Source organism: Pyxicephalus adspersus, chromosome 4 (assembly GCF_032062135.1).
Source record: "Pyxicephalus adspersus chromosome 4, UCB_Pads_2.0, whole genome shotgun sequence".
NCBI classification, from domain to species: domain Eukaryota; kingdom Metazoa; phylum Chordata; class Amphibia; order Anura; family Pyxicephalidae; genus Pyxicephalus; species Pyxicephalus adspersus.
Window position 1 is genome coordinate 16,486,704 of NC_092861.1, and position 25,938 is coordinate 16,512,641.

Here is a 25,938-nt window from a genome sequence, read left to right on the forward strand (position 1 = left end):
TGTTGGCAAGGCCAGGATGGCATAACTCATGGGCATGCATACAGAAGTTTATTTAGGCCCTGGGACAGGCAGGGGTGGGCATAGGGAGATGCAAACTGTGCCACGGCATTAGGGCCCTGGACTCCCTCGGCCAATTGGGGCCTTAAGTCACTTTGGCAGTACTGTTGGCTATGTCTGCCACTGCAGGCAGGAAGTATGTTTCACCGCAAAAGTGACTTCGCCTGTCCCCTCTGCTATCTTGCCTGCTCCCCGTTTTTCATTCTGAAACCACAGTTTCACTTTAACTGCAAGAGGTGTCGTCGGGCCGTGCTGAGTGATAACGTTGTGTGAATCTGTGGACTGGATGGAAATAGAAATCTTTTGCTGGTCCTATAAACAACTCCCCTCTATGTATTTCCCCTGTGTATTTTATTAGCAGTTTGTTTGGATTTCAGCTTTATTAAAACTGAATCCCCTTGTACAGTCATACAGGTAAACATTTACTATCCTATATTCTTTTTTATTTTGAGAAGTTGGCATTTCAGGTATGACCATTTAGAGTGAATCATTATTGATGTTTGAAATTCTCACTATAAAAATAGAAGAAATAGAAATGACACGTCTAGACTTCATTTTATTACAAAATATAGAGGGGAACCTGGCCTAGGGGTCTATTTATAAAACAGGGACTCTGACATTTACTGAAACATTCTCCGGGGAAGAATCAATTACTGCTATTGAAACATGGACCTGGAAAATTCTCCAACAGTGAATGTCAGATCTGCTGCTTTATAAAGAGACCCCTAAAGGTATGTACACTGGATAAAGGTAGATGAAGGTTTGTGATTATCTCAGGTGAAAATCCAGTTTGTAAAGCGGGTCCTTAGGGTTGTTAGGTTATCTGCCATGGTGGGCCACCTAATGACTGACTGGGGTCAACTGCTGTCATTTCCTATGGAGGAGAATGCAATGGGGTGCTTTCTGCTCATCCCTTCCCACTCCTAAGAAACGAGCAGCACTATGGGTCTGATTTATTAAAGCACTCCAAGACTGGAGAAGTTAGACTATCATGGGGGAACCAGGAAAACTTGGTAAACCTGGAATAGATTTCTCATTTGCTATTAGTTGGACCAGATTTTTTCCAGGTTTGCTGGATCACCCATGTTCTCTTATCATAGTCTATCTTCTCCAGTCTTCTCCAGAGAATTTTAATAAATCAGGCCCATTGTGTACAATGCTTGTTCATTCTAGCGTCACTGAAAATATGATATCGGCACACAGTTCATTCTAGGTGCTATGCCTACAAGAACGGGATACATCTGCGGAGTTGATCTGTGCAGTGCACTGGAATGCCGTGTGGGCCATAGGACAAAGGTTTTATTGCTGACACATATTGTACTGCAATCCAGCAAGTCTTCCAAATACTAAAGAGGCCCTGTCACCAACGTTAACAAATTCCAAGTAAAAGCACATAAACATCAAATATTTTAAACCAGAAGTAAACTAAAAACAAAAAAATCACATGCACCTTTAATCCGTAGATCCGTAGATCAGTAGATCCCTCGATGGCGCTGGTCCTTGTTGCGATCCGGTTCCACGTCATTCTGGGATTCCTCTTCATCCCAGGGCAGAGGAGTGAACTTCCTCTTCGCTGGACGCTGCCATCTTCTGCCTTCTCTTCCAGTCTTCTTGCTCCATCACCCAATTTCGCATCGCGAGATTGGGCGACAATGCCACTGTGAAGGGGGAAAAAAAAAGTAAATCTCACTGCGCATGTGTGAGATCGGCATCCCCTTGGAGGTAAAGATGCCCCCAGCAGCCAGAGCCTCCCAAGATGTGTGATGTGGGTATCCCGGGAGGCTCTGCGCTCCCATTAAGGCTGTGTACACACATGCAATAATTGTTGGTGGAGAGGATCTCTCACGATCCTTTCCAACGACTAATGACCGCATGAAGAAGTGCTGTACATACACCACCGTTCTGCTCTATGGAGAGGGCAGGGGGGGGGGGGGGAGAGCAACGGAGCGGCACCCCCCTGCGTGTCCCTCCCCTTCTTCACTTCCATTACAATTGCTTATCGTCCATAGTCCAGGGATCCACCAGGATGGTCGTTCGGACAATGGACTATGGGCGCTGTACACACGTCAGATTCTCGTTCCTATCGGCCCTGAGGTGATTATCGGACGTGAATTATTGCATGTGTGTACGTAGCCTAAGTCTTGATCGAAAGGGGGCCGGGCTGAACCCTTTTTAACCTGCCTAGAGGTAACCCCGAGTGTGACTTGGGGTGGAAAAAAGTTTCTTAAAGTGGTAACCCCGAGTCAAACTCGGGGTAGGTAATCCTATGGGAGGTAATAGTAAATAGAGCCTTACCTGATCCGCCGGTGTCCCGCGCCGTTCAGTGCCGCGAACTCCATCTTCTTTTTACGGCCGGCTTCTGCACACGATGAGTCACCGGGGAGTTCCCAGTGACGTCGGTGCGTGTACATGTTGCCGGCGGGTTGGGAAATTCTAAATCTATTTGAATTGCATTCAATACAAAATAACTGCATTGAATGCAATACATTGGATTTATATGTGAAAAAGCAGTACATTGTTTTCAAGAACATTTATTTTACAGTATAAATAATAGTATGAGTATAATATGTATTTTTTTTTAATTTAAAAAATTAAAAATTTTTTTTTTTAAATATATAGATTTTTTAATTTATTCAATTAATTGTTTTTTCATGATTTTGTGTTTCAAACTTTATTATACTCATACTATTATATTATACTGTAAAATAAATAATATTGAAAAACAATGTACCGCTTTTAGACATATAAAACCAGAAATAAATGAACCGCTAGGGAGGTTAAAAAGGCCAAGGGAGAAGTGGCGGATATCATAGAGTTCCCTGTGATTCTGCTGGGGCTGCTGACATCACATGGCAGACCCATGGCCATTTCAGACCCATGGTAAGCCACATTGTTTTGCTGCAGGGCCAACCTTTACTATTCCTGAATCTCCCTGGTGGGGTACAGACAAAAAACTTATAGAGGTTTTAACCCATTTCTATACAAAACTAAGAAAAAACAATAAAAGCTGACCTCTAGGTACAAATAATTTTTAAAAAACAGGTTAAAAGGAGAAAAGGGAGAGGCTCTTGTTTTAAGGTGTGTATTGTTTTAAAAAGCAGTCTGGTGTCATACATCAGTAAAATGGTGTGTTACATCACAAAAGATTCCCCATTGTAGAATCATGGCGTGGTGGTTGGCTAAGCTAAACAGTTGCGTTCTAGACTAGAAAGAAGGTGTACATGAAAAAAGTATTTCCCGACGCGTTTCACCACAGGTGCTTCCTCAGGGGTATATAACAAGCGTAATATATTGTCTATGCGAGGTGGAGATGTTGTCACAGATAGGTATGACACAGATGATAAGGATTAATGTTGATATGGGTTTAATTGTAGATGATGCCTTGGGTTAGAATGTGATATAAAATATGGATTTTTCCTGGTCTTTAGATGCATGAAATGCCAAATCCGTGGGTGAGAGAGGACAGAGGTATAGAGGGAACCGTCTTGCTGGAATTGGCTATCAAAGGCAAATAAATAACAAATTTTTTTGCAAGACAATATTGATAAAAAAAATTAAAAATGTATTACTTAATATGTTAATGAACAAGAAATAAATAGGCCTTCACATGACTCGATGCCGATCCAGCCCATTGATTTTTATTCTGTACAATATGTTATGGTGATTAAAAAAATAATTAGATCATGGGGGTGTGGCTTGTTTATGGGTGGGGCCAACAACACCAAAGTTTTTGGAACTAAGCTAAAAGTGAAAGTACATAATAATAAAAAAAATAACATATAAAGATAATGCTTTACTCGGCTGAATCTCCCCTTTTACAAATGCAGTGATCTGAAAATTACCATTTTTTAAAACAATAATAATGCTTTACTGGTGATCCACCTGCATTGCCATTTTAAAAAAAGACTTAATGTGCACAAAGGAGAATTTATAATCTGCCAGGTTGTTCCTTGGTAAATTTTCTGAAGCTGTATGAATTCCCTATATATTGTACAGTGCTCTGTAATATATTGGGACTATATTATAATAATAATTAAACATAACACTGTAATTATATTACCTTTACTCTATAATGTATTCACTTATAATTCTTTCACTGCTTGCATCATGTAAGTAGTCGTGGCCGAGTGGTTAAGGCGATGGACTAGAAATCCATTGGGGTCTCCCCGCGCAGGTTCGAATCCTGCCGACTACGGAGATTTTTTTTTTATTGTAAAATAATAATAATAATATTAAAATGTTTGCAATGTATTTAAAATTTTCTGTACTCCATAGCAACAGGGGAATTATATCCAGCTCTGTTCCCCCGCACCGGCTGTGCATTGCTGAGCTGTCGGGAGGTGTGAGCAGTCCGCTCCGTACAGCCCCGTCTATCCTGTCCCGTGACCAGCACCCCCCTCCCCCATCCCGGGCACAGCCGCCGCCTCCTCCTGCCATGGCCGCCCCGGTGCTCACATTCAGGTCAGTGTACATGGCGGGTCTGCCCCGCAACACACCGGGCTGCTCACCCCCGGGCTGTGTCTGTTGTGTCCCGGGCAGCCCAGCAATGGCGGCTCCCTCCCCCTCCTCCCGGTGCTGCCTCGGCATTCGCTGCTAATAGGAACTTTGTGAAAGTTGCTTGTAGGGGGACCTGTCACCATTCACAGCTGTGTCACTGAGGTGCCCCAATGCTCATCTTTGGAGGGGATGTGGGGGTTCACTCAGGGGCCACAGTTTGCTGTGTTGTAATGGGGCCCCATATACTCTTGCTGGAGGGGCCCGCTATACACTGTGATGGAGATGGGGGGTATATTGTTTGGTGGTGAGGGGGTGCAGTATGGTGCTTGCTGGAAGGAGGGCCCTGTATGGACTATACTAGTGGGGCCCCGTGTATATTTTTCAGGTGGGGCCCCCGGTGTACTCTCCCCTGGAGGAGGGGGTAGTATATGCATTGCTGGAGGGGGCCCCAGTGTACTCTCTTCTGGAAGGGCCCGGTATTTACATAGATGACTAGGGCACAATATACGCTTTTCTGAAGGGGGTCCCTGTATGTAAATTGCTAGCAGGGGCCCAATGCATTCTTTGCTGGTTGGGGCCCCCACATATATTTTTGTGGGAGCGGGGGACAAGTAAACATTTTCCTAGAAGGGCCCGGTATAAATTTTGTTGGATAGGACACAATATACGCTTTTCTGATGGGGGCCCGGTATATATTTTGCTAGCAGGGGCCCGGTGTACGCTTTGCCGGAGGGGATACTCTGTGAACGCGCCAGAATTCCTTACTCTGGTATTGAAGCAAAGCAACGCGCCGGTTACCATAGAAACAATCCCATTGCCTTTAATGGAAATCAGCTACAGGGAATTATAACAACGAGCGTTTGGGGTTCTGTTCACACGGAGGATGGGCCCAGAAACATCGGAATGGGCTTTTGTTCCATTAGATTGTTCCCTATAAATGCCATTCACTGATTACAGATCTATGGTAAAACCAGACGCAGATGCCTGACCTAAGGGGAGAGTGGAGTTAAGATAAATGTTTTCTCCAAAATATCCTAAAAATCTGTACGATTCATAAACATTTTCTGACCAGACCAAAGTTGTGCCGATTCATACTCAATATCGGTCACTTTTATTTGATCGGTTTATTAAATTAAAAATCAGTTTATGGTTGTGTCGCTGAAATGGGCTGGCTGACTGAACAGGAAAATCGGCCCCGGTATGGAAGCTTAGTCTGTCATTTGCTACCCCATTTGTACATCACAGGTAATATGTTTGCGCTATTTAAATCCTGTTTATTATTATTAATAATAATATTATTAGGGACCTGTTACCCATTAGGATGGCGTCATGGTAACAACACCTCGTTGCATTGCCGTTTTATTTCCTATGGAATCACAACACACAACCCAATCTGGCACAACATACAACAATGCAAGATTTGCCAAAATAAATGCCGCAGGAATTTTTTGAACTTTGGGGTGGAATTTTTTTCCTAATAGGCTGCCTGATCCACTCATCTGGTTTGCTGTGTCCTGCTGTGAATGGGCCCTATGGACTGATCGGGATTCTTGTTGCTGGTGACAACGTACCGGAGGTCACATACTTTGCTACAGAATGGTTGGTTTTGGCAGATGTTGTCCATTGTTGCTTCCTCACTAGTCAGGTTCACTGAGCAACACCCACCCAGTCAGAAGTGGTTGAAATAATGGCTACAACATGGTGATTCTGCTTCTCCTGATATAAGAAAAGGCAAAATTGTCCATCACACCTCAGCCTTTCCCATGTCTGGTGATGGTCATAGATCTTCCAGCCTTTGGGCACCCCAAGGACCCGTTCACATGGGCATTTTCTTTGGTTTACTGAAGCTTTGCCAACCCAATGCCTGGCTAGTAAACTCATACACTCAACCCATTGATGTGTTTTTTTGCCATGTGAGGGCCAAAGCTTGACAGACTCCTTAAGTTAGTGGTTATGCTGGACAAACAGAGCAACCTTTCTTGACCCTTGAAATAACGTTTAAGTTTTCAGGGAACCCCTCCTATAATTACTATAAGCACCACTCACAGTACATTAGTATGGTGGACTGGTGGTCAGAGGGAGGAATGTCATCTTTACAGATAGCCATTGGTGTCACCTAAACCAGCGGTCACGTGGTGGTCTGCAAGAATGTTTTGGTGGTCCACTGAAAAATTTGGAAATTATTTGCTTTTTTTATTGTTAATACATAATATTCCAATAAATTCTTATATTCTGAATGACAATTGCCTTTGAATTGCACTAAATCAGAGGTAGGCAAACTCCTGTCTTTGGGCCAGATACGGCCTAGCCAGTATTCCAGTCTGGCCTAATTCCCCTCTAGTTATTTATTGTTGGATTCGGCCTAATTGAATTGTCACGTTATCAAGAGTTCCCACGATATCATCCAGTTCCAACACAATGACCCCAATTACTATGCCTAAATAGCAGAAGCAACCCGCAGCTACCAGTCTCCGGAAGGTTGACCTTGAACGTTGTGTCTTCAACCCCGAATGGACTAACGAATTATTCTTCGTCCAACGTGGCAACAAAGCCCTGTGTTTAGTGTGAAACTAAACTAACAGCACTTTTAAACGGTCGAATCTCAGGGGGCATTTTGATGCCAAGCACGCGCACACGTACAGAGACTACACCGCAGATGAACGGAAGACTGAGGCTGCTCGCTTGCAGTCACGGCTGGAAAAAACCTTTCCTTGGACACCTTGTTTCTTCTGGCCTAGTGTGCCTTCTTGACCTCCTGACATGGCCTAGTAGTCCAAAAAGTTTGCCGACTCCTGCACTAAATTCACAAACTATACTAGAGACAGAAAAACAAGGGAGGCGCAGTGTGACGTCAGTGTAGTCTTACAGAGGAAGTAAACCAAAAACTACCCAAAACAAAAAAATACAGTCACCTTTAATCCTGCAGAGCAGTCGATCCGTTCAGAGGTTTCTTCTATTGGGTCCCACGTCGTCCTGGTATGCATATTTGGGCTGGCACGCTAGGCGCTGCCATCATCTTTCTGTTCTTCCGGGTTCTCCTTCCTACGTCATGCGACGCAGGCGCAGGTGATGTAGATGGGAAAAAACCTCTTTCCCTTTTGGCGAAAGGGCTCTTTCTGCACATTCCTGGGATGCTCGGCATGCACAGAAGAAGCAGCCAAGAGCCTGCCGGGATGCATGACTTGGGTATCCCGGGAGGCTCTGCGCTCCCATTCATTCTCAATCGCCTAGGCAATCGAGTATTAAAGGGTCGGTGCTGCACCATTTTGTTTTAAAAAGGGTGTTGCATTAAAAAAAACAAACAGAATTTTTACCTTACATAAAAGGGTGGTCTACGTAAAAGGTTTTACCTTACGTAAAAGGGTGAAAATTCTGAGTTTAGGTACGCTTTGTATGAGGCAACCGTTGCCGAACCATATGCGTCAGTATTATTTCCCCAATTACCACAGTTGCTCCTATTTTCTGCTCATTTACAAGAGCACTCAAAACCCATTTTTTTTCAAACATGTCTACCTATCTTTTTCTGTCTCCTAATACCCCCACAATTTCCCTCCATTCCATATCTCCCCTTCTATTGTGTTACTTCCCCCACCTCCTAGATTGTAAGCTCTTTTGGGCAGGGTCATCTCCTCCTCCTGTGTCACTATCTGTATCTGTCAGTCATTTGCAACCCTTATTTTAATGTACAGCGCTGCTTAATATGTTGGCACTATATAAATACTGTATAATAATAATAATGAAATCTTGATTTTTCAAAAATATTTTAAAGTAATTTGTGATTTAGGGTGATTTCAGACCCATGGTGATCTGCAGCTTTATTCCATGGCCATTGAGATGCACCCATAAGCCCTCCCATTCAAGCTTGGGACCCTTTTTGATGATTTTTTTTGGGTTGTTGCTTGAAGTTTGCTCCGCAGCCACATGCAAATCATGTTGGTCTTGATACGTTTTTTCCTCTCCTAGTTAAGCAGGGGAGGTTTCCTGTGTCCTGGATCTGTCAGCTTTGTGGTTTGACTCTGCTGGTCTGAAAAGGCAGCAAACCATTGGTTTTATCAGAAAGAAATTACTGGATCTGTAAGGTCCAAACCCTATAGATTGTTTCTTTTTGATATTAGAGTGCTCAGGAGACCTAATAATTTCTCATTTATTTGTGTACATGTAAGATTATTAGTAGGCAATTCCAAAAACATCCAGTTAGGTTAATTGGCTTCCCCCCAAAAAATTGATCTTAGACGGTGTTAATGACATATGACTATGGTAGGGACATTAGATTGTGAGCTCCTTTGAGGGACAGTTAGTGACATGACTATTGACTTTGTATAGTGCTGCGTAAAATATTGGCTCTATATAAATACCGTGTAATAATAATAATAGTAGGCACATTTCTAAATTCTTTGAAAAATTTTCCAAGATGTCTGCCGTGTTTCTTGTACAAAATAAAAGTGATATGCCTTGCTTTGATATGGCAATCAATGTTGTTCTGTTCTAGCCCTTCCTTGGTGTATCCAACATAGATTTTTATTAGCTACAAAGTATTTGCTGTCATCACATAAAAATGCCTGGAGGCTTTCTATGCCGTGTTTAGGAGTTTTGTGGAAACTCTAGAAATGATATAAGATTGCCAATGTCAAAGGTCTTTTTTTGTTATTAATCCAGCAAGGAAAAAACATTCTTTGACAATAAAGGAGGTTGTTTGAAGATCAGAAATGTAATTACTGTTTCATTTTCTCTGGTCTTGGTTATTCAGATCCAAACGTTGGTTTTTGTTATGTTGTTGCTGTAGTACCCAGAGACAAAACGGATGAGTGTTTTGGTTCCACATGCCAGAAGAGCCAGACAATAGACTTTTTCCAAATGGCAGAAGAGAGAGAAGTATCATTTCCCTCCATAGATTCTGAGCTCTGCATGTCTTTTATTTTTTTAAAGAGGTTCTTGCATGCTCTCATCTGAAGCATGATTAGCTTAACACCTTTACTCTGTCTCTGCCATGTCCCAATCCTTAAATATTCCAGCTTTTTGTCTGTAGACTGGTATCAGGTTCACAAGCATGGAGTCGGAATATCTAAAGAATGGGACATCTCAGTAACAAAGTTTGTAGCTAACAATGCTTCAGAATGAAGCACAAATACCTTTTATTCAATAAAAGACAGATGTACTTTAGCTACACATTTTACCCTATATTTATTAGAAATGTGGTAATGTCTTCAAAATTTATTTTTACAATATTTTAAACCAAGCTTGGCAACACAAAGAGGGTGATGTATGCCTATGGGCTCATGTGATGTCAATCCAATCCCAAAGTTCTGTATGTATATTGTTAGTGTTGATTTTATGTTCAGCTTTTTCAATATTATTGCTAACCCTACATCATTTAAACAAAGTTATTTTGCTTTTTTTTCCCAGGCAAGTTCAAAATGTGCATACAGGCCTTGACATGTGGGTCCCGGAATACCAGGAGATTCGTGGCAAGATGATGACCGGACATGTCGAGTATCAGATTATTGTAGTCACTACACTACCTGCTTTCAAATCAGCAAAGCACAGGCCTGAGGATGTAGTACAATTCGTTGTAAGTATGGCTTAAACATCTACATAACTAAGTTAATAAACTATATTCCTCATACTTGGTCTTTTGTAGGACTGATGTGCAGTTATATTTGGGGTCATTTCAAACCGGAGAGCCAGTGTAAGTGAATGTGAAAGGTTGGAAACCATTTTTGAATGCGGCTACTTCTGAAAAGACACATCTTGTGGTTATTGTTTGAGGAATTATGCCATGGCTGATCTGGTCTCCACAGTGCAGTTTGGTGCTCTGGGCGTACAGCAGCAGTTTGCTGTCCACTATGGAGCTGCAAACTACATGGTTTTACACCGTGAGTATGAAAGAGCCTTAAATAGCCTAAGACAGGGGTGCCCAACATGTGAATCTCGATCTACCGGTAGTCTACCTGTGCGTGGTAGAGTAGATCGCGGAGCCCTGACTTTCAAAATTCTACCACGCACAGGAGTTATTAGGTCTAAGTTTTTATTGTTGGTAGATCATTTTGACTTGGTCATTTTAAAAGTAGCTCGCAAGCCAAAAAAGTGTGCCTAGGACTATGAGAGTTTCCTAGCCTGATTGGAACTCTCCTCTTTGCTGCTCAGAGTGCAGTTCTCATCTCACAGAGGTACACTTCTGCAGTGCCACCTAATCCATAACATAAGCTTTTGAAGTAATGGTAAAATTACCCCTTAAGTATTTTGTTTTGTGGTGAGTGATTTTTTTTAGGGGTAGGGGCTGCTTTGCATACAAGTTCTGTTTCTACCTGGATATCTGAATGTTAGCTTGTGTAAGGCAAAGGAACAGCCCTACTTAAAGTGCACCTTGTAATATAATTAAGGTCTGCCTGCTAGACCTGGGCCCCCTGCCCTGTGAAAATTGCTGCCTGACAATACTTCTAAAACAGCAGTCGCCAGCTGGTGGTCCACAGCTCTGGCCGGTGCACCCCCAGTGGGGAGGAGAAGGACCCTGCTGGGGGGGCGCAATAGCCAGAGCCGTGGACCATGGATCGCAGGCTCAAGGCGGTGGGCTTGTGTCTATGGACACAAATGACATGCACCGTCCGGAGCCTGTAGGTTTAGTTGTCTGTAGGTCCAAAAAGGTTGGTGACCACTGTTCTAAAACATACCTGTATACTTACTTCATCTCCCTGCTTTGTGTTGGGTGCAGGGTTCGACATTACAACTCTTCTGATGAGCTTCTTGGAGAGACTGTTGATCCAGGGAATATCTGATTGCCTCATGGAATCGGGAAAGATTTTTCCCGTGTTAGAGTAAAAAAAAACAGGGATTGTTTGCCGTCCTCTGGATCAACTATATCTTTAGGGTTTTAATCTGGCATGTTTATTTCCCTAGTGGTTGAACTTGGTCTTTTTTCAACCCGACTTACTATGTAACTATGTAATGAATACCCTATATCTGTCTAGTGGACATGCTTGTCCAGTGAAAGAGAATCTTTTACATTCGGCTTTCCCTAGGATCTCACCAGAAGTAGTGTAATGTCACCCTCATTTATGCACCCCACAATGGTAAGGTAAGTATACAGAAAAGTCTTTTTATTCTTTTTGGGTACATTTTCTATTTGGCAGAATTTTTGTCAGAGGAAGGGCCTGAACCTAATAAGCGGACCTTGCATGTTTCTGTAATGTCTGCTTTATTTCCTTTCTTCCAGTAGCAAAGGTTTACTGAAATTGCTAGTAAGTAAAATCACAGTAAAAAAACACATTCACCTGTATCTTTTAGTACTAGAGCAGCTATATTGAATGGTACGTCTGTCTTATTGTGACAGCACAATTGCAGAAACACTGGATTTTTGTTGAAGCTTCCAATCTCACTCCAGCACATGTGGTTACGTTTGGGTAAACATATGTGGTAGCACCAGAAGTCAGTATATATATTTAGTCATGAGATGAACTGATCATTAATGCATTGTTTTGTTCTTCATGTGGAGAACCTCAAAAATGTCCTGCCTATTCAAGTTTGGGAATCACTTACAGACCTAGGAGATCAGAGTCCATTGTGCTGTCCTAAAAATTATCCAACAAGGACTCCCAGGTGGGCCGGCTCTGATAGTTATACATGACCTGTTTTAGCCATGTAAAAAAAGATAAGTTTTATTTATCAGCTTCCCCTTCCTTCAAGCTCAACTCCAAGCTAAGCTTTATTTAATATTGTTAGATCCAAAAGGTTAAAGGTTTACATCCTAGCAGATCCGGCTGGCAAGAGAGCAATACATGGAAACAGCTGATTCTTTCCCTCCACTGTGTAGTAATTAGGTTTTTCCAGTGATCAAATTGTTGGTGTGCCATTGCCCTTATAACTGAAGAGGCTGGCATTATTTTTAGAAGGTTGCTCACTTTTTAAATGTGAAAATTCAGTTTTAAAGCTAGAAAAAACTTGAGGTAAAATTGCAAATTACAGCTAATCAGCATCTTCCATTTATGACATTTGGAAACTGTCCGGTAATGTTAAGCTTTAGCACTTTTTTATACCATCAGTTCAAAGGATGAAAATACATAACAATAAATAAATCAATATGCCCGGAATAGCAGGTTCACTTTTGGATTTTCAGGTTTTCTTGGTGGGAAGGCTTCATGACTGCCATTTTCGCCTAATTTCATATATTCAGAACATTTCCAGGTCCTGTCACTTTCGCCTGCATTTCACCTTCCACGTCCCGTCACTTTCACCTGCGCAACATCTTCAATATCTGCCCCTAACTGTCCCCAGAGACCACCAAACTCCTTGTACATGCTCTTATCATCTCTCGTCTGGACTAATATAACCTCCTCCTCTCTGGTATTCCACTAACCCGACTCTCTCCTCCACAATCTATTATGAATGCTGCAGCCAGACTCATCCATCCTTCCCTCCGCTCCTCTTCCGCTGTATCTCTTTGTAGTTCTCTCCATTGGCTTCCATTTCACCTTAGAATCAAATCCAAGTTCCTGTGCTTTGCCTTCAAATCCCTCCACAGTTATTGTCCCACTTACCTTTCTAACCTGATAGAAAAATACTCCCCTAGCCGCTCTCATCGCTCCTCCGATGACCTACTAATGACTTCCTCAATCATAACCTCATCACACGCACGGCTACAAGACTTTTCTAGAGCTGCCCTAACTCTCTGGAATGGTCTTCCTCATCCTATTCGGCTTGCTCCTACATTCTGCTCATTTAAAAGAGAACTCAAAACCCATCTTGACAAGTTTGAAACTTGTCTACTCGTCTTCTTCCCACTACTACATATCCCCCTCCTATTGTGTAATTTGTACTGCTGTAAGGTCTATTTTAACTTCCATTGGTTGTCTCAAACTAATTTCTACCAGATTTCTAAACCAAGTTCACTAAAGTCTTAGGTCTGATCGGACCTTCCTCTAGCACCAATGAGGGCACAGGCAAGTTTGATCCAGCTGACCATTCCTTTCATAGGCAAGGGGCAAGGAAGCAAGGGGATGTTCATGTTAGATACCAGAAAGGCTAGAAGGGAAGGCTAGAAGATCCCTGCAAGGTCAAGAATCATTGAAAGTTAACAAAAATAAAGAAAAGGAAGAGCACATGGCAAATGCTGAAAAAATGACACTGCAGATAACCCATAACCTCTCTTCTTTATTTGTGGATGTTAATATCTTCTGTGAAATATCCATCAATGGAGGCGTTGCAGATGGTGGATGACACCGCTCCGGCGTCTTACCTTTCCAATAATTTTTTGTGAAAACATGCAGACAGAAACACATGTGGAAGGGGTGCAGCCTCAGCTATAAGTTTGGGATACGCTGATTTGCCATAGGGATTAAAATAATAGAATCTAACACTTTAGTACACGACCTTTATTGTCCTAAATGACAATGTGTTAAGTTCTGGGCCAGGGAGACAGGCGTGGAATGCACCGACACACTCTTTGACTTAGGATACAGTTACTGTTCTTGGCATTTTTTCGGTATTTTGATGGAGAGTCAGATGACATCAGATTGATTCCAGACCCTCCAATGGCATTTGCATCTCAAGGAAACGTGTGAAGCCATGCCTGATATTAAAACACACCAAATTGAATTAATAGTATCTACTCCTGGCACTGAACGGTCATGTTATTTTCATTTGAATTTCGATCTAAGACTGCCAAAAAATAACGAGTCGATATAAGGCGAGCCAGAACTTTGGTTTAAAGGAGCACACACTCATGGTCCTGCAATAAAACATCCTTAAGGGGAACCGTATTGAGATGAATATGAAATCTAGCATTGATTTCTCATTTTTTCCTGGGCCCTTGCGTCATTTTCAGTCTTGTATAGTGTTTATTATTCAATAATGTGTAAATGTTTAAATATTTACTTTTTTGCTTAAGCTGTTGCATTAGACTCTTCATGGTCCTGGTTATGTGTTGAGATGCCAAGGCGTTAAACATGTGATTTCCATTGAATAAGAAGAATCAGGGTCAAAGCCTTGCCCTGAATATTAGTTGTCTTTCTTTGGCATGCAGCAAAGCACTTGGTCAAACCTCAGATTTACTGCTATAACAAATATGGTGAAATGTAATCTGAGACTTAGGTTTAGTAAATCAATGCCTTCTTTTCTCTCTTGTGAACTGGTATTATTAATCTCAATAAACAGTGTTTAAAAGTTTTTTTTTTTCAAATGAGCAGACGTAGGAGCAAGCTGAAAAGGACAAAAACTGCAATTTTCATCCTCTTTTTGTCACCCTCATTGCTTGGGACCAAAGCACTGAAGAGCTGCGCAGAAATCCATTAGGTCATTATTGTCCCCTAGATTACCCCTCACTCCCCAGGTTATTACCCCTCACAGGGAACCACTGCTGCCTGTTTTCTACCTTTCTAACTTTTCTATTTAGATATATGGGTTACAGTCTCTGGAAGAGAAAGTGTGAGGGAGTAAACAACGTAAAAATGGGGGAAATAGATGGGCTGCTCTAAAAGAAACACCACCCCCACACATCAGAATTGCGAGAGGATCATAGCATCGGCCTTTCTGCCTTGATAGACATAGCGTCTGTCAGTGGGGGTCTGTGCTACTGGGGATGTGCACTGTGGTCTGTCTGGGGGTCTGTAGTAATCTCCAACTAGGGATTTGTACTGAGGTATTCTTCGGGTCTGTACTGGGTGTCTGTACTAAGGTCTTCACTAGGAAAGTAGACACGGGGGAGTTGGTCTGTACTAGGGGTCTGCTAATAGGGGTAACTGCCTCTAGTATGGAACTAGCCCTGCCATAGAGGGCAAGCTCTGTCCTCTCTCCCAGCCCAGTCCTCCGCTGCATCACTACCATTAGACCCATCCATACCAGTGTTCATATTACTGCCTCCAAAGCAGACCTTTTAGCTGTCATTTTCCCTGATAGACCGCAATCCTTTACAGAGATTTTAAGCCCACCTGAAAAATCTTCTTGCCATCATTTATTTGATTGCACAGTACAATATTTTTGTTGTGCTGGATTAGTGTAACCAAAAATGTATAAGACGATCGTGTTTATAGATTCCTGCTGTGTGCCGCTTAAATGTCATATTTCTAAAGTTCAGCTAACCTAATCTGTTCTTTGTGCTGTATTAGAACAACACAACATGAAAGCTGCCACCGCTGGTTCATTTTTAAAGGTGCCGTTTCTGGAGCTGTCATCTTTACCTTTGCTTTGCTATTGACTAACCCAGAAAAAGTCCATGTGACCTGACATTATCCCGGTTGCTTGCTTGTTCTGGGTCAGTGATGGGAGAAGCATCACTCTAAAGAGGTCTTGCAATCTAAGCAGTTGAGTAGCTTTGGACACCATTTGTCAAGACCTGTCCCTGTCTTTTCTCCTGCTAGTGTGTGTGCATCCATTGTACGGGTGACTCTGATCATCTGAACAACAGGTACTCAATATCTTTTCCATTTTAAGTTTTAATTTATTATGTTTGTAATATATGAATCGGGGGAATAGGGTATTGCTCTGACTCTGTCACTTCTTTGTGCACATTTTAGTTGAAGCTGTTGGGCACTATATTATGTTGCCAGCACTTCCCCAAAGCTTCTTCCTCCATTGCAGCTGGAAATCAATTTGCCAGCTAAACTATAGGGATTGATGATGCCACACAATGTTGTGACTAAACTCAAACACATAGGGTGATATCAGGTGCGTTCCTGTACCTGAATACACTGGGTATTGTCACCAGTTGAGGCAGTAATAAGAGCAGCAAGAGTACTCTAATAGAGTTTCGGTGGCTCCTTTTACACATATACAGTCATTTTGCCCCAACAGTAATGACATAAAAATATAAAAAAGTACACAAGATTACCCACTATTGCTGACCCTGACAGACACCCAGGAGTATCTGTGATAATACTAGATGGCATACTCAAATAAATGTACCAGGCTCATCTATACAATTCAGCCCTGTACCATTTTGCAACCAATATGGGACCACAAGGTGAACTCTGAGCATAAAAAACAGGTGTGCTTTGGGATGAACAAGCCAAAATTCCACTTTGTGATAACCAAATGCCTTTGCAAACCCAAGTTTTGCCCCGCAAAAAGTTTACTTTACATCGTTGCTGTTTTGCAGAGCCACAGTAGGCCTCCCCATTAAAGATAACCTGCCACAAACTATAGACGTGAGTACAAGACCAGTTACCTTTCACAAAGACAAAGAGCAGCAGTGACCGGTCTTTATTACAGAAAGCTTCTGCACAGTTTGACTTTTATTTTTGTTCCATATCAGGTGATCTACTATGTCATAAGAGTCTGTGACTTGGATGTATGCTTCTTCCATGCTGGTAAATTATTTCCCTAACCATCTGTATATTGCAACATAATAGCTTGATGCTTTTCCCTATTATTCATGCATACAACATCACCTAAATATGTTACCTTTAAAACACTGGAGGAATTGAAATGACATTGAATTATAATACATTGAATAATACATTGAATAATATTATTATTATTATTATAAAATTGTGCAATATCTTGCTTGTCCAGCAGATGGGGCTGAGAGACAAGCATGCTGTGTTAAAGGTATCCAGTAGAGGGCAACATCTTACCATTTGTTGAGTCATCCAAAATACTAAGAATACTTCTGTATTTAGATTTTAAACTTTGTATTTGCATACTGGTTTTAATATCATTTTTGTATATATTTTATCAAACTTTATCTGGTGATCCAAGGATTTTCCATTTTAGTTCAAATGCAAGATAAGATACCTACTTTTTAAAATAGGTGCATAGTCTGTTGGTTCTCACTGCGTTTGAAAGGATCTGCTATTGGGCTCCGTTATCCTCGGGCCTTATCTCTCTTCTTTACAGTCAGCTTATTGCTGTTCTCTGCTTCCGCCAGATCGCAGCCATATGTATGTAGATGGGAGACGGATTTGGGTTGCAATCAGCCTGATGAGGTGTGAGAAGATGTATGGAGGTCTATATCCTCCTGTTCTAATAGTGTGACCTCACAGAAGTACAAGGTATTATTACGATGGTATTTGACCCCCGCAAGGTTGGCACGCTTTGATCCTGAATCAACGGGTCGATGTTTTAGAGGCTGTGATGCCATCGGTGATATGCTCCATATTTGGTGGACATGTCCTAAACTATCCAGGTTTTGGCAATCAGTACATAACCTACTCAGTTCTTTGCTGAACATTTCCATGATCCGGGATCCATGGTGTGCTCTCCTACACATTCCAGATTTGGCGCTCTCTCGGCCCTCTGGAAACCTGGCAACCTTTGGTTTTTCTGGCGGCTCAACAAGCAATAGCCGGGGCTTGGAGGACTGAGAGAGTGGAGTTCAGTGAGGATAAGTCTAGACTGGATGTATTTATGGTTAATGAGGACCTGACAAGCATTCTGACTAACACCCATGACCCATTTTTGGAGGTGTGGGACGCCTTGATTGTTTACAGTCACCCTACTCTCTAAAAGCTTGCTTGCTTGCTACTTATTAAAACTACTTATTTTGTATTCTGTTTTCAGTGGTATTCTGGAGGATCTGCAGGCTTCGGGCACAGACTTTTCCCACTGCTCCTTTCACAATTTCCTTATATACTGTGTATTTGATATTCTGTATTGTCTTGTTCTATTTAAATTGCTTATGTCCCTTTTTTGTACTTATGTGACTTTTTGTATTTGATTTTTTGCTACTATTTCTCAATAAAAACGAAAACCTTAATAAATGACTTGGTGCCAAGCCCTATATGGTACATGAACCAAAAGTTTTACAATAAAAAGAGGTTTTTTTTTTAGCAGTACAGAGATTAAATGCATTCACTGATCTGCTCATAGTTGGGAATGAATGGTCAAAGCTATACAAAGTTCACTTGCCAACCCCCTACCACCACATACACACTAATAATTTATATTAAAATATTAATTTTTTTCTTTATGACTGGGTGTTTTGTTTCTCGTGTCATGTGAAAAAATCTTGGAAGGTCTGTCTGTGCTTTTTTTTTGTTTTTTGTTGACAATCCTCTCCTCTCATGTCCCATGTACTGTTTTGCAGGTGTCAAAAAAATACAGTGAGATCGAGGAATTCTACCAGAAGATTTGCTCTCACTACCCCAAACACTTGCTGCCTCCTTTCCCCAAGAAAGTGTTATTTGTTGGGGAAACAGATATGCGGGAGAGAAGAGCTGCATTCAATGAAATTGTGAAGGCCATCGCCCAAGACAAAGAACTGTCTACATCCTCCGAGCTGAGTGATTTTCTAGGTTTGTGTCTACCACAGTCACAATACATTGCAGCCAGAATCCTCCATGTCCATGTGTTTGCATGGGAGTAATTGATTCTCCACCAGAAAATGTTTCAGGGAATATCAGATTCACTGCTTTAAAAATAAACCCCTAAGTGAAGTTGAAGTGTACCGTTCTTCAAAGTGCAAAGAACCCCACACATTCTGTCCTCTGGTCTCCCTGCCATAGCTGGCTTGGTTCATCTTTCCAGTGGCTGAGTGGGACCACCAATGCTAAAGATCCCAAATGTAATTATTCTTAAGAATTTGGGAATCCTCAACCCTTTCAGGAATTACCTGTGCAGGCCAAGCATCTCACTGGTACCTAGACGGTGATGCCAGTAGTTGGGGTCTAAGATACTTATTTTTCTTTTTGTTTTTTTGTAGCATGTTCAATGGGGAATTATGATGTGCTGAATAGCGATACCGTATGTTTTTGAAATTATTTCCTTTTTTAACTGTTTATTTGGCCAAACCTTTATGGACACATGGCCATCAATTACTGCATTTGGTTGTATCCAATAAACTGTTACAGCATGCAGTGATCAGTGTTTCTCAACCAAGGTTGCATGGAATCCTAAGGCTCCTACAGAGGTTACTGGGGGGTTTTGAGCAATGAGCAGTTTCAGCCTCTCAGGTCAGGTAAAATGACGCTAATGATCTTTTTGGTTATGTGTAAGGCTGACATTCTTCCCACTGGTCAGCAATGTTAGAGACATTCTTCTCACTGACCACCACACTAAAATACTGTGAGCTGCAGACTATAGCAGGGGTTCCATGAAGACCTAAAAGTTATTTCAAGGGTTCCCCCACATTAAAAAGGTTGAGGAAGGCTGGTTTACACACTTGTGTGTTTTGGTTACAGTTTGGGGAAAGCTAATTTTTATTCCAGCATGTTCCTCTAAAAACTGCCCCATGAAGGTTCATACTATAACTCTTTGTGAAAATCCATACATCCATGTATGTGTGAAAGTGTCTTGATGTGAATAACCCTTTGTAATAGCTTTGTTTACGTTTTGATTGTCAGGCTGTAATGTCGATGACTATGCAGAGTCAAAGATCCCAAGGTCTTATGGGTATCAGACAGAAGATGGAGATTTCTTCAGAGATGAAGACTCACCAGAAGATGACCTCTTACAAATCGCATCCAAACTGCGAAGTGGGAAGATTGAACCCCAAAAGGAGGAGGAATACGACGAAGAGGAGGAAGAGGAAGAAGTAGATTTTGATCCACTTGGGATAATGAAGTAAGTATTTATTTTCTTGTCATTTACGACTAATACCAGATTCAATGCTCATATTTCTACTGCTTTATAAAAAAAGATTACCTTAAGGTAAACCTTTCATGATAAAAATCCATCTAATAATGTGACCTGGCTACAATTATGACATGAATATTTCTAGTCACTGACTTTGAACAATTAAGTAGCAAGTCAGAAGTTTTTTTCTGCATACATGTTAAACATAATTATTAATAATTATTTCAGCCATTGGATAATATGACAGGCAGGTATCCCATCATGTTTAAAGCAGAGCTCCATAACGGCAGCTTTGTATTTCCTAAAGTAAGTTTCACTGAAAGTGTTTCCAAACCCAACAACAAACATATATTATATCGCAGTCTTTTTATGTGAGGGCTGCATTCATTTTCTTTCCCAGGGTTTACTTGCTGTTTTCATCTATAGAGTAGCAGCATTGTCACCCTAGGCTGACCTCTTGATTTGGATTACTATCCCTTCTTCTTCTCCTTATCAAACTTAACATTAGAATCATTTTATGCTTCATTATTAGAAAGGCTCATACCATTGTTTAGTCTGCAGGAAGTTACAACGACCTTAGGTTTATGACATCAATTGATATTTTTCTTAACTTGCAAAAACTTAATTTAGTCTGTAGTTCAATAATGTTTCATCTAAGCAGTCCAGAAGCCTAATACCCACTGAGCTGATCTGAGCAAATATTGCTCTTTTCATTGCTCTGTATTCAGTACAGCGTTTGCTCTGTTTATTTCAATAATATTTTTAGTGCTATCCAAGTTAATGAGATAGTATGAGTAATAAATTGGTAAAACATTCTTAATCAAAGATATCAAATGCATCATCACATTAAAGGACTGCTAAGGTACAATATCATATTTAACTGTTGAGTTTAGTTACACTTCTGGTTCTGGGAAACCCTTGGGTTCATCTAAATTTTGCTGTGCAATGTGTTATCTCAATGATCTGTTTTGGTATCTGCAAGGGTGTTATTCTTTCCACTGTAAGAGGCATTCATTGCATTGATCACCAGGCTAATAAACCATGAATTGGACATATAAATATTAGCAAGTTAAAAAGGTTAAGAAGTGCTGCCTTAAAGAGTATAAGTAGTATGCATTTTTTTCTGCTCTGCTTATTAAACAGAATACGTTTTTTCCTCCATTGGCATCTATTTTCCAGTGCTTAAATATTTCATGTAACCCCATCATATACACTTTCCTTTTGAGGGTAAGTACACTTGCCTGGGATGCCGTCCCCTCCTCTACATGTGCACAAATACAGTAGAACCCTAGTTATCCAGAAATCAGATAACCTGAAAATTCAGATAACTGGCACCCGACAGCTCTGCTTTCTTGATTGCTCCTGCAGCAATCAAAAAAGCAGATCTGCCTACAGGGCTCCACTGATTGCTCAGCTCCGAGATCGGCTGAGGAAAGGTAAACCCTGATGACGCTTTAGCCGTCATCAGGGTTACCTTTTCCCAGCCATTCAGCACTAGAGGTGATAGGGGACAAGTCTCCACATTCAAGTCTAGTGCTGAATGGCTGAGAAAATTAACCTCAGTTAACCGGAAACAACAGTTATCCAGAATCGTGGATAACTGGGTGCCAGACAACGGAAGTTAATCGAAATAGGGAGCTGAAACACTTTGCACCAGCATTACCACCCAAAATGCAGGCTGAGCCAATCAAAGCCTCAACCATACCACATAGCAGGTGACAGAGAATGGCCCGCAATGACCGTGTGTGTATTGTGAATAGAACGAGCATGTGACAAATGTGAGCACTGGTTTGAGCTGAATATATATATATATATATATATATATATATATATATATATATATATATATATATATATATATAATCTTTTTCAGTCAAACAAAAAGTTGATATTTTCTTACTGACCACCACACTAACGTACTGTGAGGTGTGGACAAAGCAATTATATTTAGGAGTTCCCTGAAGACCTGAAAGTGTTTTCAAGTGTACTCTGTGTTAAAAGGGTGAAAAAAAGCTGCTTTGAGGAATTTTTTAAATCATTTTCTTTCTTTGTGATTCGTCCACATGATGGCGCTGTTGCACAGGTTTTACTATTAGTGTCCCTAAAAAGTGTTTGGGTGAATGGATTGCAATGTGCCACCCCAACGCTTTTCACTCTGGCAAGTGAGTTATGCAGACTATTGCTGCTTTAGATTATTATTAACTAATACACAAAACACCAAGATATAACACTTTGCTTCAGATGACAACCCTGCATACAGTATATATTTTAAAACTTTGACAGAGAAAGGGAGAAGGTCAAGCTCCTTTTCAATCTAGGAGGTGAAGTCCAGTATACATAAATGTATCACCTGTCTATATTTTAGTGCCTTATGAGTTTCCTAAAACAAGTCCATAACTATAAGTAGAAATAAACATATATATTAGTTTTAGTATGTATGTACAATATAGGCCACCATCATATACAACATGCCATTGTTGCAGTCATAACTAAACCATATGAAGGGCTCCACTGATTTGGCATCTCTGTAAAATAACTAACGTTGCTGGTGAGGCACATTTGCATGTCTGCAACACATGGGTAAAACTGGGAACATGAGGATCTCACTGCTGGAATCATGTAGGCACTGCTGTTATTCTGCTTGCTCTCATAACCCCAATTTAGATGTGTGGGTTCTTAGTGGATGAGCCCAGTATGATACTTTGGTCTTGTCTATTGGAAGTCATATTTGGAATTTAATTGCTGAGTGTGACAACACTTTATTCTTTCAATCTCTATCATAGAGATTTGTGCCACATCCCCCATCTCTTAGATTGTAAGCTCTTCTGAGTAGAGTCCTCTTCCTTTTGTCATTGTTTGTCACTTGCAATCTCTATTTAATGTACAGCCTTGCATAATATGTTGGTGCTATTTAAATAGTGTTTAATACTGAGCTTGATTTAATAAAGCTCTCCAAGGCTGGAGAGAATACACTTTCACCAGTGAAGCTCGGTGATCCAGCAAACCTGCAATAGATTTCTTCAAAGTCATTTGGTATTTGCTAGCAAATGTTTTTGTTCCTGGACCAGATTGATTCCAGGTTTGCTGGATCACCCAGCTTCACTGATGAAAGTGTATCCTCTCCAGCCTTGGAGAGCTTTAAAAAAATCAGGGCCATTGATTCTGCTATTGCTGATATGTTTTCATGGAAGTAGCATCACCTTTACACTCTTCTCCACTGTTGTCTCCATTCTTTTCCTTAATGGTACTGACATCAAATTTAGAAAAGTAAATACAAGCCCCAGCTGAATAACTTTTATAAAGGGCTGAACATGCTTTTTTTACAGGAGATGTGGAGGAGTTTTGCAGCTTGTTGAGTTACCTCCTACCTGCTTATTAATCATTGAGTCGGCATCATCACAACAGTGGTTTTTATTTGTTGTCCTTCATGTGCATATACCCCTCTAGTGCATTGACATAAAAAGAAGTTCATACACAAAAAATAACACTATTGTGTTAATAGGGACAATTATAACCAAGACTTAGATATCACTATGAGATAAACTCTGCAAAGTTCCTGCCCACTATGCTCCACATTGGTCTGTTCTTAAAATTCAGGCCATGCTTTGGTTCCTTATGCAGCAAACAGGGCTCCATAATTGAAGGACAGGATGAGTATATTATTATTAAACAAATAACATTTGTTTGGCTTTCAGAGGTCACGTGAGTAGGCTCCACTCCAGCATTTTTTAAATGTATTCTTTAAAAAGGGACCCTCTAGTACACCATATCCTTATATAGAGATCATCTGACTTCATAGATTCCATTCCACAAATCAAGACCATTTTCTTTTCCTGTTTACCCATGGAGGTCTATTGGTGTGCGGATGCATTTCCCTGTTATAGCTAAGGGAAGCCCCCCGCCGTGTTTTCATTTCTGAAGTTACCAATGTTTTATTATTAGCAACTGTTATTTTAGATCCATTCTTTGTAGAAGATAAGAGGAAGTCTCGACGGTATTTAATGAGAGAGAATCTAGAACCTTGAAGAATTCTATTATATTTACGCAGCTGTGAGATAGAGAATCACAGGAAGTTCGAGGACCAGGACTGCTACTTCCATTAGGTGAGATGAATATCCTAGGGATGAAATATAAATAGTTCTACATGAGAAGCAATTCTAGCAAAATCAGTCACTCAGCTGCCAATATTTCACTACAACTGTGTGTGCTTAATATATATATATATATCTCCCAAACCCTCACATACTATACCTTTATAAGCAAAAGAAAGTACACCTTTCAGTTCCAAAAGTTTACATAATATAATATATATGGTATATATATTATATAGTATATATATAATAATATACAGCTATGACAAAAAGAAAGTATACCTTCTTTTCAGTTCTGAAGGCTTACATCAGAAAATATTATAAAAATAAATCTGTTTTTTCGGAGGTTCCACACTGATTTATATCTAACCTCACACAGCAGATTCCACGTGACCAGTATTTAACAAAAATAAAGCCAAAACCAGAAGCCATTTGTGAAAAAGTATGTACACCCCATAATTTAAAAGCTTTCACAACTACCTTTAGCAGCAAAAAGCCTTAAATGATTGTTTTCTCTCAGATTGTTGCGGAGGAATTTTAGTCCACTTTTTTTTAGCAGATTGCAGCAACTCTACAACAAAATGACTAGAAAAGAAAAGAGTCAAAGTGTTGCAATGGCCCAGTCAAAATCTAGACCGACCTCAAATTGATCAAAATGCTGTGCCAGGAGGTTAGAAAAGTTGTGCATAAACAAATGCCCACACACTTCAATGTTTTTTTTTTTTTATTGTGTCTTACACGCAAGGCCTTAGAACAGGGGTCGGCAATTTTTTTGGACTCTTTGGCCATTTCAGGAGGTCAGGAAGGCACACTAGGCCAGAAGAAACAAGGTGTCCAAGGAAAGGTTTTTTCCAGCTGTAACTGCAAGCAAGCAGCCTCAGTCTTCCGCTCATCCGCTGTGTAGTCTCTGTACATGTGCACGTGCTTGGCATCGAAATGTCCCTTGAGATTCGACCACTTGAAAGTGCTGTTAGTGTCATTGCACACTAAACGTCAGTCCATTCGGGGTTGAAGATACAACGTTCAAAGTCAACCTTCTGCAGACTGGTAGCTGCATGTTGCTTCTGCTCTTTAGGCATAGTAATTGAGGTTACTGTGCGGGAACTCGAAGATATCTTGGGAACTCGTGATAACGCGACAATTCAATTAGGTCGGATCCAACAATAAATAACTAGGGGGGGGGGCGTTACGCCGGACTAGAATACTGGCTAGGCCATATCCGGCCTAAAGTCCGGAGTTTGTCTACCTCTGAATTTTAAGAGGCCGTGTGTTTTTCTTTCTCATGCTTGTATAATATAAAAAGATAACAATATCTGGTATATATCAGATTATGTGTGGGTCACACACAAACAACTAAATGTACAGAAATGTAATTTAGAAATGTATAACTCTGGTAAATCTTGCATCTTGCCCATTGGGCATTTACGGAACAATCATTATTTTCTAGTATGTTCCACTCTATTTCAAAACTAAAGGACTTTTACATGGGATGCTTTGATGAGGCGAAGCAACAAAAAGGTAAAAGTGGAGAATAAAATGTGAGCATTTGTTGAAAGGGATAATGTGGAAATAAATGCAAAGTATAGAGGTGTGCATGAGAAAAAGAAAGCTGTAGAATTGACTAGAATTAGTGTACAAGTTAGGAAGGGTAAAGAGGGCAGTCTGTGCTATTTGTAAATATTTTTTTTATTTCTATCCTATAATATTTCTTCTGTAATATAAATTTAAGGAAGATGTACTAGAGCAGTGAGAGCTGTTGGCAAAGAACACTGACATCACTCAAAGTTGTTAC

General features: G+C 40.7%; 1 protein-coding gene, 1 long non-coding RNA gene and 1 other non-coding gene across 3 annotated transcripts in view; all 3 read left to right on the top strand.

Moving 5' to 3' along the window:
• Positions 1-4,170: 4,170 nt before the first annotated feature.
• Positions 4,171-4,252, top strand: TRNAS-AGA (transfer RNA serine (anticodon AGA)). Its single transcript has one exon. It is a non-coding gene; the product is annotated as a tRNA-Ser (tRNA).
• A 146-nt stretch (positions 4,253-4,398) lies between these two features.
• HS1BP3 (HCLS1 binding protein 3) overlaps positions 4,399-25,938 on the top strand; it is a 67,210-nt gene continuing 45,670 nt past the window's right edge. Inside the window, exons 1-4 of the mRNA XM_072407490.1 lie at positions 4,399-4,518; positions 9,958-10,123; positions 18,569-18,776; positions 19,824-20,043. Of these exons, the coding sequence (XP_072263591.1) occupies positions 4,493-4,518; positions 9,958-10,123; positions 18,569-18,776; positions 19,824-20,043 (620 nt within the window). The 5' untranslated portion in view covers positions 4,399-4,492. The remainder of the gene's footprint in view (positions 4,519-9,957; positions 10,124-18,568; positions 18,777-19,823; positions 20,044-25,938) is intronic.
• LOC140328124 (uncharacterized) lies at positions 15,871-16,817 on the top strand. The gene is made up of 3 exons (XR_011920235.1): positions 15,871-15,949; positions 16,640-16,688; positions 16,796-16,817. It is a non-coding gene; the product is annotated as an uncharacterized lncRNA (long non-coding RNA).